This window comes from Prinia subflava, chromosome 12 (assembly GCF_021018805.1).
Source record: "Prinia subflava isolate CZ2003 ecotype Zambia chromosome 12, Cam_Psub_1.2, whole genome shotgun sequence".
NCBI classification, from domain to species: Eukaryota; Metazoa; Chordata; class Aves; order Passeriformes; family Cisticolidae; genus Prinia; species Prinia subflava.
The window spans coordinates 5,391,006-5,406,494 of NC_086258.1; the positions used below are offsets into that span (position 1 = coordinate 5,391,006).

At 58.3% G+C, this 15,489-nt stretch overlaps 3 protein-coding genes across 3 annotated transcripts; 2 read left to right on the plus strand and 1 right to left on the minus strand.

Moving 5' to 3' along the window:
- The first annotated feature begins 196 nt into the window (after positions 1-196).
- TOR2A (torsin family 2 member A) lies at positions 197-4,860 on the plus strand. The gene is made up of 5 exons (XM_063409834.1): positions 197-479; positions 719-984; positions 2,071-2,246; positions 2,581-2,708; positions 3,278-4,860. Exons 1-5 carry the CDS (start codon positions 212-214, stop codon positions 3,520-3,522), a joined length of 1,083 nt encoding a protein of 360 aa, XP_063265904.1. The 5' UTR covers positions 197-211; the 3' UTR covers positions 3,523-4,860.
- Positions 4,861-5,684: 824 nt separating this feature from the next.
- Positions 5,685-8,006, plus strand: PTRH1 (peptidyl-tRNA hydrolase 1 homolog). The gene is given in 5 exon segments (XM_063409838.1): positions 5,685-6,008; positions 6,010-6,260; positions 6,428-6,527; positions 7,145-7,190; positions 7,598-8,006. Coding segments are annotated over 5 exon segments (630 nt in total). The 5' UTR covers positions 5,685-5,961; the 3' UTR covers positions 7,784-8,006.
- Positions 8,007-9,181: 1,175 nt separating this feature from the next.
- Positions 9,182-15,489, minus strand: CERCAM (cerebral endothelial cell adhesion molecule). The gene is made up of 13 exons (XM_063409833.1): positions 15,301-15,489; positions 13,653-13,763; positions 13,339-13,456; positions 13,125-13,259; positions 12,834-13,038; positions 12,642-12,761; positions 12,448-12,524; positions 12,160-12,266; positions 11,931-12,063; positions 11,627-11,754; positions 11,348-11,551; positions 10,228-10,464; positions 9,182-9,568 (listed from the first exon to the last, which is right to left on the minus strand). The coding sequence occupies exons 2-12, from the start codon at positions 13,724-13,726 to the stop codon at positions 10,230-10,232; spliced, it is 1,536 nt and encodes a 511-aa protein (XP_063265903.1). The 5' UTR covers positions 13,727-13,763; positions 15,301-15,489; the 3' UTR covers positions 9,182-9,568; positions 10,228-10,229.

Below are 15,489 nucleotides of genomic sequence, written 5' to 3' on the forward strand. Positions count from 1 at the left end.
CGTGTCAGCCCCGCGCCAGTACCGGTGTTCGGGTTGTTCTTCCCCAGGTGCAGGACCCTGCATTTGCCCTTGTTGAGTTTCAGAAGGTTGTTCTCTGCGAGAGGGTCCCGGGTCCCCAGGGCACGAGGGGACAGGGGGACACAGGGGGGCACAGGGACCCTGTCCAGGTGGGAGGCGGGGCGATACGGGTCAGGCCACGCCCACTTGCTGCATGGCCCCACCTCTTTGGATTATACCGCCCTACAGGCCCCGCCCCCTCTGGTCCCGCCTCCGCGCGGGGCACGCTGGGAGTTGTAGTGCGGGCGGTGTGGGAGCCGCGGCCGCCATGGCCCCCGGAGCGGCCCCAGCCCCGCTCCCGGTCCGGGTCCTGCTGGTGCTGCTGGCGGCCGCCGCCCGCCCCGCCGGTGCCTGGGACCTGTGGGCGCTGCGCTGCGGCTTCTCAGCGGACTGCGAGTGCGGCTTCGGGCCCGATCTGCGCGGTCAGCGGGAGCGGCCGGCCGGGAAGGGGGTCTGGGGGCAGCCGCCGAGGCGGGAGGCAGCAGGCGGGGGGATCCCGGGAGCCAGCGCGTCTCCAGGAGAGCCTTCCCGGGGCGTCCCTTGGAGCGGGGTCTCTCGGCCGTGCGGCCCCGGGGATGCCAGGGCCGAGCGGGGCTGCCCCCAGGGACGGGACAGCCATGACATGCCGCGGTCTCCACGTCCTGGTTTCACTTCGTTTCAGGTCTGGAGTTTGACTTGGCCACGAATCTGGTGGGGCAGCCCCTGGTGAGGCAGCAGGTGATGAAGGGCTTGAGGGAGTTCCTGAAGAACCCGAATCCAGTGAAACCCCTCGTGATGTCCTTCCACGGCTCGACAGGAACAGGCAAAACCTACGTGAGCTCCATGCTCATCCGCTACCTCTTCCAGAGGGGGCTCCAGAGCCCCTATGTTCACCACTTCTCCCCCATAGTGCATTTCCCCCACGCTGAGCTGCTAGAGCAGTACAAGGTAAGGGACACTGCTCAGCTCTGCCATTTGACTGGGGGGTTTTGGCTGTGTCTGTCTTGATCCTCAGGACATATGCATTCAAGCTGTTTCCCGAAGTGCAGTAGGAATAAAAGCTCTTTGTTTTACCCTTTCAGACAAACACAGCTGAGTGAGTAGCTCCATACACTGGCTGAAGGATCCACTAGTAACTGTGATATACTCAGTTATTGCTTTCGTCCTCTCCACAGCAGTCCTTGCCCTGATCATGGTCTCATTCTTAAATATTTACACAGCTCTTTGAACGCACAAACAAAAGTGCTTGGCTTAGATGAAAGGCACTAAAATTTTCCCATTGCTTTCCAAACAGCCTGATGGCTGTAAAAACCTGCATATCACTAGACTTGTAATCCACTCCTCACAGAGCACACAGCTCCCTAACAGCAGCTCCAGGCTCTCCATGGTGCCATTCTGTCTCTTAGAGCTGAGAAAAGAGAGAAATCAAAATGCCAGATTCTCAGCAGAGTGAGGATTCAGCACACCTGGACTTTTAGTTTCTGGGTGTTTGGAGAAGTTATTTGTTGTATTGTGGTCCTTAGAGGAAATGCTTTTGGAAAAGTAAATCCCTTCCTGGCTGAAGTGCTTCAATTAGGAGTTACACATGCCCCCAGGCAATGTGAGTGGTTTTCTGTGGGCTGGCAAGAACCTTCAGCCATGATAAAGAGCTGTTCTGGGTCAGTGCAGGCACATGTTTCTGCATCAGAACAGGAGCTGGCAAGAAGCTGAGAACTGTGTAGGTACAACAGGGAACGAGAAGAACACAGGGAGCTGTAGGAGTCTGAATCTCCAGCTTTAGTGTGCTGCCTCCTTTAAATCTGCAATAAAAGACCTACAGTGGGCTAAAAAAAGCTGGTAAACAGCTACTGTAAAACCCAGAATAAAAGGGCCTCCCCAGCACTGGGTCTTTGAGCTCCAAGTGTGGTGCTGTGCAGGGACATGCTGCTTGCAGCGCCTTTGGCTCTTCTTTAGCTCCTGCCTCAGCCTTTACTCTGTGTGCTTGAGCCTTCCTTGCCATCTCACTGCCTTACAGCTTGTGGATGTTTTTCCTAGGAAAGCCTGAAGCGCTGGATCCAAGGGAACTTGACAAACTGTGGACGGTCAGCGTTTCTCTTTGATGAGATGGACAAGATGCACCCAGGCCTGATTGATGTGATCATCCCGTTCCTGGGACCCTCATGGGTTGTGTACGGGACCAACTACCGCAAAGCCATCTTCATCTTCATCAGGTGAGAGAGGCCTCTCCATGGGGCCTTGCAGCTCACTGCTGCTCATTTGGGCAGAGGTCACACCTACTTGAGGGTACACACTTGTTTTGCCTTTCCTTCTCCAAGCCTTGAGCCTCTACAACTGCCAAGAGATGCTATCTCACTGTGAACAGACAGATCTGGAGACTGTGAAAAAGCCTCCTCTGCATGTTATTTGGCTGCCTCTACAGGAGTTATTTTGGGCCAGGCAGCTGGGATCTGCTGGCTTGCTCTCTGCAGGCTGGTGGGTGTCAGGTGCCACCTGAGACACCGTTTTCCTGGGTACACACTGGATAAGCCTCTCATTCTTGTGCAGCAATGCAGGAGGGGAGCAGATCAACAACGTGACATTGGCTCTGTGGCGTGCCCGCAAGGACCGGGAGGAGATCAGCTTGCAGGACCTGGAGCCAGCCATCTCCAAGGCCGTGTTTGAAAACCCTCAGAGTGAGTCCATGGAGCTGAGCTCCTCCTGTAGCCCCACAGCTCAGCACAGGCAGCCTGGCCTGTTCTAGGAAGCCACCCACACCACTTGCCTCCTCCCAGGCAACCAGAAAGGGACGGGGGGGTTTTTGAGGGATTGGAACTGCGATCTCCTTGAGGTTTCCTGGTGAAGGGAACCAGCTTCTGAGGCAGCAGACCTGTTGCCATATTTAGCAAAGTTCTTTGGAGACAAGGTGTATTTGCAGCTGGAGGCTGGCAGACTGCACAGCACACTTGCCAGAACAGCACTGAGCTATATCAATCCCCACTGCATGCCTGGACCTCCTTGCATTTCCCTTAGCACAGGGAGCAAAGCCTAAATTCTGACGAGACAAGCTAAATCCCTCCATTCCTGGAGAACCAGTCTGTTTGGAAGGAAGGTGACAACTGATGGGTTCAACCCCATTCTTGTACAAAACCAACAAGATCTCTCTTCAGCAAAGTATTTTGACTTCACACAAAGCAGCTCTTTGAATTGCAGAGACTGCAGAGACTCTCTGAAGGTAAAACCTTCTCTTCCTTTCCTTGTGCAGGTGGCTTCTGGAAATCTGGGATCATTAATGAACATCTCATTGATTTTGTTGTGCCTTTCCTCCCACTGAAGCACTACCATGTAAAGCAGTGTGTCATCAGTGAGCTTGTCCAGCAAGGCCTCGAGGTACACCCAGGTGTCGTCCAGGAAGTGGCTGACAGCATCCCCTACTTCCCAGAAGAAGAGAAATTATTCTCATCAACAGGCTGCAAAACAGTGGCCTCTCGCATCAGTTTTTTCTTCTAGTCACTGGCAAGGGCCTCTCTCAGATCCACATGGAGCTAGAGAGCACCCAGGGCTGGTGGGATGAGCAGTGGGAATGGTGTGTCACTCTCCACAGCACAAGTGCTCTCCTGCTCAACTCTCTCCAGCCCTAACGAGTCCAGTGCAGGATGCAACTGCAGGACCAGGTGCAAATTATGTGATTTAAAGCACTTTACTGATTCAGTCTTGGCCAGGTGAGGAATCCACCACCTGAGATATCTGTGATGATATGGGGAAGATGCTGAGGTCTGCAGTGTCAGGGGGCTTCTCACCCTCTCGACAGCACCCACCCACAGCTCTCCCACTCTGGCAGCTGTTGATACCCAATACGTTAAGATTCTGAGCCCATAGAAGAATATTTCTTCCTTACAACATTTTTACAGTTTTAAAAAAACCTTTTAAAGCTGTAGCTTAAAAGCTGTAGTGCCTCAGCTCCTTGGCACAAGGTGTGTAGTGGTGCTGACTCCTGTGAACACCTCAACATGGCAACAAAGTTTTCTTTTCAAGGACGTTTTACAGCCACCCACATTCCAGTTTCACTGTGAATAGGTGCTGGTAGGGACCAGCTTCAACACCAGGTGAGGGGGGTAAGGTGGGAGAGGGCAACACCTGATCTGCCATGAGCCAGGCTCCCCTACCACCCCTTCATCCATCTTTTCCCTAAGGACCAAAGGATTTCCCTGTAGCAAACCAGGAAAACAACAACAAAAGACTTCTTACTTGTTTTACCAGCCATGAAGAATCTCATCCTACCTCCAGGGGAGCCCTCAGCGTTGCTAACGGTTTTGAAAATTCCTTTTATTCAGTGATGGTTTCTCCAGCAGCGTTGGTGCTTTGAGCTGTGGAGTCCCTTGTACATCCTTCTGCTGGTCAGACCTTGCAGGCTTTGGCTGGGCCAGCACCCATTCAGCCTCTGGGGAGTGTCACAATGGGGGACCTGGGGACAAGTTAGAGAAGATTAGTGCTCCAGACTGCCAAACATGGGATGTACAGCCTGGGATTTGCCCAGGTTTTAATATCCTTTTTGTTATTATGGAATAAGAGGTCAGAGGAACCAGAGTCATTCACTTGCTAGGAGCAACCTGCACAAGGGATGGGTGTAGAGACACTTTGCAAAGCTTCCGAAGTTCTGCTTGTTCCCTGCATGGAAATGAGCTGCCAGTGCTTGGGACCATTCCAGCTCCAGGCCCTGAGCTTTGGGGATTTTGGACACCACCCAAAGGCTGCCCAAGAGCTGGCCCAAAGACAGGGGCAAAATTTCTGCCTCTTCCAAAAATATGATGCATTTCTAATTTTAAAATAAATCTTTTAAGAACTAAAGAGTTGAGATCTTCACTTGGATTCCTGACTGCAGCTAGTGTGGAAGGACTTTGAAGATGAGCAATTTCACAGTGATGTGCTGCTGGGCTGGGGAACTGTCACAGTGCCCTGGAAGAAAGCTCTGCCCTGCTAGGTGGGTGAGGCTCCACCCAGGCCTGAAGGATGGTTTGGGGACAGTGAGGAGTGATGTGTTCCCTCATCCAGCCGTATCCCAAGGGCCGGCAGGTGCGTGGAGACGGAACAGGCACAAACACACAAAACACGGGGCCTAGTCCTGGGCATTCACTGCTCCTGCAAGTCCCTCGGGGACCCTCTACAGAGTTTCTCCCGGCTCGACGGCGTTCCCAGGCCGCGGCGACTAGTAACGCCCCGTTAACGCGCCTCGCCGTCCTCACTACCACCTCGACGACCAGTGGGCCCGCCCAGCATTATCACAGCGGCGACACCACCCCCGACACCGCGACACCGCCCCCGACACCGCGACACCGCCCGCGACACCGCCCCCGACACCGCGACACCGCCCCGCCGCCCGCTAGAAAGATGGCGGCGCTGCCCGTAACGAAGATGGCGGCGGGAGAGAGGCCACGTGAGCGGGACGCTGAGCGGCGCGCGGGCGTGACGTCACGCGGGCGAGGAGGGCGATGCTGGCGGCGGAGGTGGCGGGGCGCGCGCGAGCGCTCGTGGGGCGGGCGGGGCCGCGCGCCATGGTGAGGGCAGGGGGGGAGCGGGGGGAGCGCGGCTGTGAGGGGAGCGCAGGGAGCTGGACTATGAGGGGAATGTGGGGCAGTGATTGTGAGGGCAACGTGGCTGTGAGGGGAAAGGGAGGCAGGGGGCTGTGAGGGCAGCGAGACTGTGAGAGGAACGGGGGAATCTGGGGAACGGGACTGTGAGGAGAACAGGGTGCATCAGGACTGTGAGGCGAGCAGAGGGGGCGGGGCTGTGAGGGTAGTGAAGGAGGGGATCAGGTCATGGGAGAGCACCGGCGCTGTCAGGGCTGTGAGGGGAGCACCGAGGGAAGAGGGACTGAAGGGAATGCGATGGGGATGGAGGCGGTGAGGACCCAGCCAGCTGTGGGGAGCATGGATGGGGCAGGTCTGAAACATGCTGGGGGAGATCCGACCCATGCAGGGGCCAGGGGCCTCATGGTGGTGTCAGAGCCCTGTTGACACCTGTCACACAGGTGGCCGGCCTGGGCAACTACGGGCTGCGAGGCACACGGCACAGTGTGGGCATGGAGGTGCTGGACCGGCTGGCCCGGCAGCTGGCAGTGGCCGAGAGCTGGCGAGTGGACAAGCGGTGCTGTGCTGATGTGGCCCTGGCCACAGTCCACGGACTGGAGATGGTGCTGCTCAAGCCACGGAGGTTCATGAACCTCAATGGGCTCAGCGTTGCCAGTGCTGGTGAGCAATTGGGTCAGCCCCAAAGCCTCTAGTGCCATCAGCCCCCTGTGACAGCCCTGCTGTCTCCCTGCCCTCCATGGCTCATCATAGCCCCACTCTGTAGAGCCAGGGCCTAGTGAGTCTGTCTAGGGGGAGACATTGCTTGGGTTGTATGTCTGTTTCCAAAGCTGAGATCTACAGCCTTGGCCCTGAAGACATTTACCTGGTTCACGACGACCTGGACAAGGCTCTGGGCAAGGTGGCAATCAAGCTGGGAGGCAGCGCAAGGTATGGTGTAGCCCCAGCTCTCTGTGTGAGCTGGTTTGAGGCTTTAACATGCCCATGCAGACTGATGGGCTTGGCCCCATCCCACCAGCCTTGTCATGTTTCAGCTCTTCTCCTGGGCTTGATCCATTGCAGAGGTAACAGCTGGCTGTTTGGGCAGCCTCCCAGTTCCCACCCTGGCAGGGAGGGCAGGGAGCCTCCTGGAAGCGGCTATGGGCTGGATTCAGCCCATTGACCACACCACATGGGTTTTTTATAGCACTCTGCCTCCACTGTGCCTGCCCAGTGCCAGCTCCCAGGGCAGGCTGCAGACATTTAAGCTGGGAAAGCTTCCACTGCAGGATGGGGCAGGTATGGTGCTGAGCCCCAGTGCTCAGTCATACAGGCGCCAGCTGCAGCAAGAGCTGACACACAGAATGTGCTGTGCTAGCCCTGCTTCCCTCAAACCCCCTGCCAGCTGCTCTGAGCCTCCAGGGCTGGAGCTCCTGCAGAACCAGGACATGGGGACTGCAGCCCTTGGCTGGGACCACATTCCCACATTCCTGCAGCAGGAGACCCCAGGGCTATGTGGGGAGGTCTCTCTTACAGACTAACTGTGGGTTTTCTCTTTCTTTCCTAAGGGGACACAACGGGGTCCAATCCTGCATCAGTGCTTTGCACTCCAATGTGAGTGAATTCAGTGGAAGGAGATCAGTCCTGTGCCCCCCTAAATGCATGGCTTGTTCCCCCACTCCCCTTTTCCTGATTCCCCTCAGACAAACCCCTGCTCCCTTTCCCCCCTTTTCTCCTTCCCCTTCTTCCCAGAGGGCTGTTGTCTGTTTGGCCGCCTAGAGGACATGGAAACAATTAGCCTGAGTGGCTCTGCCAGGCCTGGCAGGAGCCTGGGATGTCAGCACAGCCCAGCAAAAGCCTCTTCCAAAATTATGTTTCTTGGAGCAAGCACTCAAAACCGCCTGGAAAACATGAGGAGCTGCTCCCTTGCTGCCCAGCCTCCCTCTCAGCACTGTCACCTTGCCTAGCTGTGTCTGAACACGTGAGGTGAAGCTCCCCCAGCTCTCTTCCTTCCTCCCCAGGAGATGACCCGGCTCAGGATCGGCATCGGGCGGCCAGAGGGGGGTGTGACAGTGCCCGACTACGTCCTGTCTCCGTTCAGTGCTGGGGAACGGGAGAAGCTGGAGCAGATCCTGGCCCAGGCAGTGACCTGCCTGCTGGAGCACCTCCAGAGCCGGGCGCCCACAGAGCCAGGGGACAGGGGCTGACACAAACCCCTGGGGACCCTTGTGGCCAATGGACAGGGTGCTGCGGGCTCTCTGGAGTGACCGTAGTGCGGAGCAGAGCTGGCACAGCTGGGCAGCCTGGCTGGGCGCTGGGGCAGCCTCCTTCCATCCCCGCACCAATCCAGGCAGCTTGTGTCCCACTAGCATCCCTGCAGAGACTCCATACCTCAGTTTGGCACAGAAATTAAATAAACCCTCACCCTGACTCTGCCCTGCTCCTGCCTCTTCCGTGCGCTGCCTGCCAAGCTTGGGTTGTGCTTGCCACTTCAGCTCAAATCCATGTTCCCATCCCTGTTGGGCCAGCACAGTTTGGAGGGAGGCTCCTAGTGAGAAACGGAGAGCAATAGGAGCTACTTCTGTAGAGTCCAAAGGCATTTCAGCTTTGTTGAGAAACTGGCAAGCATGAAGAGCCTGGAATCTCATAACGTGCTGCTCCCACTGAGCTGCAGCAAGTTTCAGGGCTGGCCTCACAGTGTTTTGAGTTCAGTGGTTTTGGCCAAAATGAGTTTCCAACAGCTGCAGGAGTCCTGGCTTCCCAGAGACCCGTTGCAGGTCTAATGGTGGAGAGGGCAGACAGGCAGTGTGTGCTCACCACTGCTGTGTCCCAGAGTCCTGGTCTGTGCCAGCATGTCCTGCCCAGCTCTGTATCCCACAAATATTGAGACACCCAGCAAAGGCAGCTCCTGCATGCCAGCAGGTGCTGAAACAAGCACTGGGACACTTGGCTGAGGTATACCACAGTGTTGCTGTGGCTTCCATCCTCTGCTCTAGCCTGCACCAGACCTTCTGCTCAATCCCGAGCTCCTGAGCTCCTCCTGGAGCACTGAGGCTGCCTGGGACCAGGGGAAGAGCTGGGAAGCAAAAGCATCCCCAACCTGTCTTCCCTTCCTCACCCATGTCTATTCTGGCTGGGATCCTGCACTTGCAGAACGAGCACTTGGCCATCTCCTTCTCCCTGTTCCCCAGTAGATCCACTCAGATCCTCAGGTCTCGTGTGATCTGCAGCTGGTTGTTTTCCTTCAGGAGGTCCCTGTGTAACTGTTCCACCTGCCCCAAATGATGCTTTCCTGAATCACTAGGTAGTCTCACACATTTCACTGTGGGTGTCTGCTACCAAGGCATGCACCTGCTGCTCCATCACCTCCATTCCCAGGGGAGAGCTGAGCTCTGTGAAGATGCTACCCACCTTTTCCACCCAGACACCAAGCGTAAACTTCAGTCTTCCTCCCCACTCCACCTCTCCCCTCTCTTTCTCCCTTACAGATTTCATTCCCAAAGTTCCCAGCTGGAGGAGCTGCCAGACTCTTGCCCCTGCAGCACCGAGGTGACCCCAGTGGAGTAATGCCCTGGGAACTTGGGGCAATGCCAGCACCCAGCACATCAGCTCAGTCTGCTTTAATCCTCGCTGGGCTTCCCCCCAGGCATGGCATGAGGGACAAGCCCAGTCAGTGGCAGGAGGCCACCACAGGTGCCAGACCAAAGTCCTCTCCCCAAAGTCCGGGCTGGTGGGAGACAGCAGAGTTGGCATCGCTTGAAACTGTCCTGGAGAAGTGTCCTCGGCAGAGATGGAGCACAGTGCTCCCCTGGTCTCTCCACTTGGCAGGGAGAGGCTTTCCTGGGGCAAATCCTGCCTTGGGTGGATTTGTCACATGCAGATTCAAAGAACCTGTGGGGCTGTGTCCAGGGCAGCTGCATCTCTTGAGTGGGAGTGGGCAGTTGCTTGGTCCTTGCCCACGGTGCTCCCCACTGGATCACAATCCCTCATTTCTAGGAGACATGGACACAGACATTAGTGGTCACGGCAGGAGCAGCCCTGACATGTTCACGCCTGCAGCCGAGGCAGTGGGAGGGCTGTTTTCCAGCCTCCCCCAGTCTGGCAGCTCCCAGGGCAGTTCTGCTGCCAGGACAAGCAACCTCAGGCAGGGAAAGTCTGACCCAGCATTAACTGTGTCTGTGCTGTCCTGGGGCTGAGCCACTGTGGGTCGCCTGCCTGCATGGCCATCCCACAGATGCACAGCCTCAAGGAGACCCATTTCTGAGGGGAGCAAGCAGGGCTGGGGTGAAACATTCCCCTGGGAGAGGCCCCAGCTCTTTCTGCACTGAGGAGGCTTTTGCAGCAGGCAAAGGAGCGTTCTCCCTTCCTCACCTGAGGGAGCAGCACGGACTCAGGGAGGTGGAGAGCCCTGTCCCCATGTCCCCTCCAGCCCAGTGCAGCCCCACATGGGAAATCTCTGTCCCCACCCCTTTCCCCACCTGGAAGAGACAGTCTGTTCTCTATTTCCCAATGCTTTGAGTCTAACGGAGAGAGCTGCTGCCCCGTGACAAAAACAAGCTAGGCATGTGGGACACATCTGAACATGGCACTTGCAGAGAGATGCTCCCCAGCTGCTCTGTCCCCTGTGCCCGGGTCTCACAGCCTTGCTCACCATCAGAGCTCATCACGGGCTGTGGAGCGGAGGTGGCCTGCACTGCCCCGTGAGTCCCTCAGAGTCTTCTGCGAGCCAACCCAGTCAGTCTTCTTGGCATCATCATCCCAGATGGTGGAAGTCTCGGTGTCACTCAGCCAGTTGCTGTCCCCAGCATAGTGAGTGGGATAAACCAGGAGGGGGTGAGCCGAAAATACAAGCAAATCCCGTGGGGAGAAGTGCTGCTTGTAATCCTCGCTGGAGAAAGTGGAGCAGACCCGAGAGGAGAAACTGGCTTACAGAGCATGGCACAGAGGAGAAAAAGCACTGGGAAAACTATATCAACCACCCAGGGGAGGCTCCATGCAGGGCAGGGGATAGGGAGGGATGTGGGGTACCAGGCATGGAGCTGGAGAAGGCTGGGCAGGGACTGTGGAGGGATTACAGAGAGGACAGGACCTGTCGCTCCCCACCGGCTGGGGCTGGCTCTTGGCACAGAGTGGGTCTCTGGCACAGCATCCAGCTGGCCCTGAGACAGGGCTGTCTGGTGCTGTTATGCCTGCAAGCAGGGGGCTTCCAGCTGCTCCTGGTGCATGTCCAGAGCACTAATCTGTCCCTCCAGCCACCTCCAGCCTGCCTTTTACATGCCTGATCCCTGTGTTTCTCCATCCTGCCCACTGGGTTTCCTAATCCCTTCTCTCCCAGGACACTCACCCACTGGTGCTCACTCACCCCCTAAACTGCCTGCCCCTCCCCAGACAAAGCCTTACTGCTGACCCTCACTCCAGAGAGCAGCATGAACCCCTGACCAGGGGTGGGGAACCACACAGTCCCCCAGCACTAGGGTACAGAGGGCTGCTCCCCGTCCCTTGCCATGGGGCCAAGACCCTGTGCAGGGCCCACATCAGGCCCCAGCTCCATTCCTGTTATTCTATCCCATACTGGCCAAGGGCCATTTTCCAGCGGCCAGTGGCCAGGCAGCAGCCAGCTGAGAATGAGCTCATGCTACAGATGTTTTCCTCTAGCGTGAGTAACGCCTACAAGGGAGGGAACTGAGTCAGGGGGTGACAGTGGAGAAGAAACACATTGTCCCACACTGGCATGGCCAGGCCAGCACCCTCCTGCACAACCTGCTCCTTACTTGGGGTGCTTGTCATACATGATGGGCAGATATTCGTCCACAGGCAGCATTTTGGAGAGGGGTTTGGTGGCCAGCAGCTTCTGTGCCCCACGGTGGGAGATGGCATAGGCCAGTGTCCAGTATGAGTACCCAGCCACCACCAGGTTCCGCACGCCTTTCACCGGTGCCTCATCCTCGTCGTTCACCTGTTTCCTCCCCAGGTAGCTGTGGAGTGGCCAGGGAACCATGAGAGCCAGCCTTAGGGACCCCCACCCCACACCCCCTATCCCCAGCACCCACATGAGGTCCCACTCCTGCTGTGCCTGCTCCAGCTCCTCCATCAGCCGCTGCAGCCGTGCTGGGAAGGCAGCCTCGAAGCGCACATCATCCTCGAAGACCACCGACTGCTCCAGCCCCCGGGACACGATCTGGGGGAGGAGACAGAGGTGCGAGCCTATCCCAGCACCACTCAGGGCCATACTGGGGCCACTGACCCTGCAGGACACCCCTTCTCCCCAGGTCCTCCAGACATCTGTGATGCTCACAGGGTCCCTTCCCACTGCTGGTGACCCTTAGGGACCCCATGGCCACTGTGGCCCCATACCTCCTTCCAGATATTGTAGTGGCTGAGGAAGCAGCCAACCTCGCCCTTTGTGAGTGTGCGGCCAGAGAAGGGATCATAGTACCCGGGTAGCAGGTCCACACCCAGCACCTTGATGTCACTGCTGTTGAGGGTGCTGCAAGGCGAGGGCCTGCATCAGTGAGGTGTCCCCCTAGATGCTCCCCATCCCCTCCCCAGGGTGACACCAGAGGACTGGTCCCCCCATGGTCACCTGCCATCCACAGCATCCACCACCCGTGGAACGATCTCCAGCTCCTGCAGGGATGCCAGCATTCGCTGCCGCCGGTCTGGCCTCCGCACCAGGTTGATTAGGAAGATCTGGGGAGGGAAAGGAGAGCCCCAACAACGGGGCACGTCGTCATGGGGGACACACAGCCTGCCTGGCTACTGCAGGATGGGGACAGGGGCTCAGGCTTTGTCATCAATGGATGCACTCAGAGAGATGGATGCAATCAGAGGGATGGACAGGGGGACACGAGTGGCTCCATTGGGCACTTACTTCATCAAAGCCCATTTTTGTGAGTGGTCTGGGCAGGAGAGAAATGTGCCTGGAGCGCTGCATGGGGGGACCATCCACTGTGAAGAGAGGTGACACTCTTCAGTGGAGCCCAGATGCCCCAGGCTGGGAGCTGAGGCTGACAGCCCTGTCAGGACCTGGAGGCCTCCAGGACCCCTCCACCCATGGGCACTCACCCATGGCCTCCAGCGTGAGATGCACAAAGTTGGCATGATCATCCTCCAGCGTCTGGTGGGCCTTCACAGGAACATTGATGTAACCAAAGTGGTGCTGGTTGCACACATAGACCTCCGCGCCTGCCGGGTGAGACAGGTGAGCAGCACAGATCCCCCAAACCTCTGCACCCCCCAAACCCCCATCACCCTCACCAGCCTCCTGGCAGGAGTAGGCAAAGACAATGATGTCATCGAAGGCCCAGGTGTAGTTGGGATGGGGCGGGTAGAAAGCCAAGTGCAAGGTCTCCTCCTTCCGCAGGTCGATCAGGAAGGTGGCATAGACCATGGGGACACGGAAGCAGCCCAGGCGCTGCCGGTTCTTGGTGGGGAAGTAGTCGGCTGTCCGGCGATAGAATCCCTGTGGCACACCAGCACAGTGCCTCCATGGCAGAGGGCTCCTCCACCATGGGGGTGTCTCATTCTCCAGGGCTTTCTGGGAAATACCTGAGGTGTGATGCCACACCAGAAGTTGGAGTAGAAGGTCTGTGAGTCCAGCATGGGGGCCACCACTGACTTGTTCTGCGCCATGAGAAACTTGAGGGTCTGGTTGTTGGTCAGGACACTGTCAGTGTCCATGAACTGCAGAGACAGCACAAGTTCTGGAGACACAGAGAAGCCCACCTCAGCCCCCACCCCAGCAGTGCCCCAAGCCCCTTACCAGGATGTAGTCTGCCTGCTGCTCCCGGGCATAGGTGAGAGCTTCCTGCTTCAACTTCATCACATTTTCATAGCGTTTGTCACTCCAGTGCTTGGGACCAAGCTCATCAGGGTAGGAGCTGGGCAGGGGGAGGCAAGGGTTAACCTCACTCGCTGGGAGTGCGCTAACTCAGTGCAGGCTGTTCGTGCCGGCAGGCTGAGTCAGCCCCACTCTCTGCTTCGCTCCTCCTGGCCCCCAGCCAGGGAGAGTTGATGCTGCTCCAGGAGCCCCTCACAGCCCACACCTGCCCCCACCCAGCACTCAACCAGCCTCACCTGGGCTCCTCTTGCACCTTCCAGGCCACCGAGTGATAATCCTTCCCCACCGCCCCCAGCCACTCCTGCAGCATTGCTGTCGTGTTGTCCGAGTTGTGGTCTGTTGCACACCTGGGATGAGGGGACATCAGCCTCTGGGGGTCCTCCTCAAGGGACAACAGGACCTCACCCTGCTCCAGAAATGCTCACAGGGCCAGAAGACTGAGCCAGTGACAGACTTGCTTGGGAACATAACATGTAATTTGAAGGAGCCAAGGCTGCACAGGCAGGAGGGAGAACGCCAACTGGTAATTTCTTCCCCAGTGCCACTGCCAGCCAGGCTGTTCCACAGCTCCCGCCCCTCATCCCTTCAACGCAGTGGCAGCCCTGGACATGTTCTCCTCACCTCAGCCTTCTGACTGCCCACCGTGAGCATTGCTTCGTCCCCCTGCACCCCACAGTACCCCTGTGCATCCCATGGTTCCAGCAGTGAGAGGAAAGGACTCAACAGGCAGCGAAAAATCCCCCATCCTGAACATTCCCTTTGCCGGGCACCATCACCGTTCCCAACTTTCCCACTCGTCCTCACAATGTTCACAGGGAGACCGGTACAGACAGAGCTGAGCCCACCTTGCACTGGGCCAAAGCCCCAGTTCTCACACTCCTTGGCACCCTCGACCTGTCAAAGAGCCCCGGGACATCCCCTGGGCACTGGAGTCATGGCGATTTGACAGATTCAGGGGACAAGGCAGGATCTGCAGCCGGGGGTAGCCGGGGGATGCAGTGGATAAAGGTGAGAATCCCCCTTCCCCGGCAGGGGGGAAGTTGAGCCCTGCCCCAGCCCTGCCAGGATCCCCCCGCCAGCCCCCGCCTCAGCTCCCCCACAAAAGCAGCTGAAGAAAAGTTTCCGACAAGTTCAGGCGAGAGACGGCAGCGGCGCAACGAGGAGACAGAAGGCTCCTCTTCCAGCCAACCCCCAGCACGGTAAAGGGAGCTTGGGGGTGTCTTTGGGAAAGGGAGACTGAGGGTGAGCCCTGCCGGGAGGGGAAGGCAGCGTCTGACCCTGATGATGCAGAACCCCCTTGTGCCCCTCCTCAGCCCCACAGCTTCCTCAGGGGAAAGGTGGGGGTCCTGCCCCTTCCCCGCGGGGCAGCCCGAGCCCCTCCTGCTTCCCTGCTGGGTCCCACACACGGGGCAGAGCCACCCCTAACATTTTGGGGCTGGGGGTGCTGCTACCAGCGGGGTCCCTGTTCCTCCCGAAGGTCTCTACTCCCTGAGGATCCTGATGCCCCCGCAGGCTCCCATTCCTTCGAATCTGTTCTGTCTACCCAGGCCCCTGTTACTCCAAGATCACCCCGAGCCCCCAGTTCCCCCTCTCTCCCCAGCACCCCCGCGGCATTGTCCTCCAGGTCCCTGCTATCCTGGGCTCTCCATTCCCCTCACATTCCCCTCACTCCCCAGGACCCTCCTTCCCCCCGCTATCCCCGTTCCCCCGGGGCTCCCCGTTATCCCTGCGGTCCCTGTGACTCCAGCATCCCGGCTCCCCCGAGATGCCCGTTCCCCACAGCCCTCTCCTCCCCTAGGATCCATGGATCGGTGCCGCTCACCGCGCCGCGGGATGCCCGCTCCCCGCGGCGTCCCGGCTCCCCCCGGGGTCCCGCTCCCTCACCACAGGGCGATGCTGCCCGCGGGATAGTCCAAGCGCTCCAGGGCTCCCAGGCTGTGCGGCAGCGAGTGCTGCGCGTTCCGGGCCAGCAGGGCGACTACCAGGCGCGGTGGGGCTGGCCCGGTGCCGGTGCCGGTGCCGGTGCCGGTGCCGGTGCCGGTGCCGGTGCCCAGCAGCAGGAGGAGGGCGCAG

Excerpts from the sequence above, each read along its gene's own strand:
- CERCAM (XM_063409833.1), bottom strand. The coding sequence starts at position 13,726 with ATGCTGCAGGAGTGGCTGGGGGCGGTGGGGAAGGATTATCACTCGGTG. Across the intron at positions 12,762-12,833 it reads CTACTCCTGCCAGGAGGCTG|GCGCGGAGGTCTATGTGTGC; the intron begins GTGAGGGTGATG and ends CTCACCCGGCAG. Across the intron at positions 12,064-12,159 it reads GTGGATGCTGTGGATGGCAG|CACCCTCAACAGCAGTGACA; the intron begins GTGACCATGGGG and ends CTCGCCTTGCAG.
- TOR2A (XM_063409834.1), top strand. The coding sequence starts at position 212 with ATGGCCCCACCTCTTTGGATTATACCGCCCTACAGGCCCCGCCCCCTC. Across the intron at positions 2,247-2,580 it reads GCCATCTTCATCTTCATCAG|CAATGCAGGAGGGGAGCAGA; the intron begins GTGAGAGAGGCC and ends ATTCTTGTGCAG. Across the intron at positions 2,709-3,277 it reads CGTGTTTGAAAACCCTCAGA|GTGGCTTCTGGAAATCTGGG; the intron begins GTGAGTCCATGG and ends TTCCTTGTGCAG.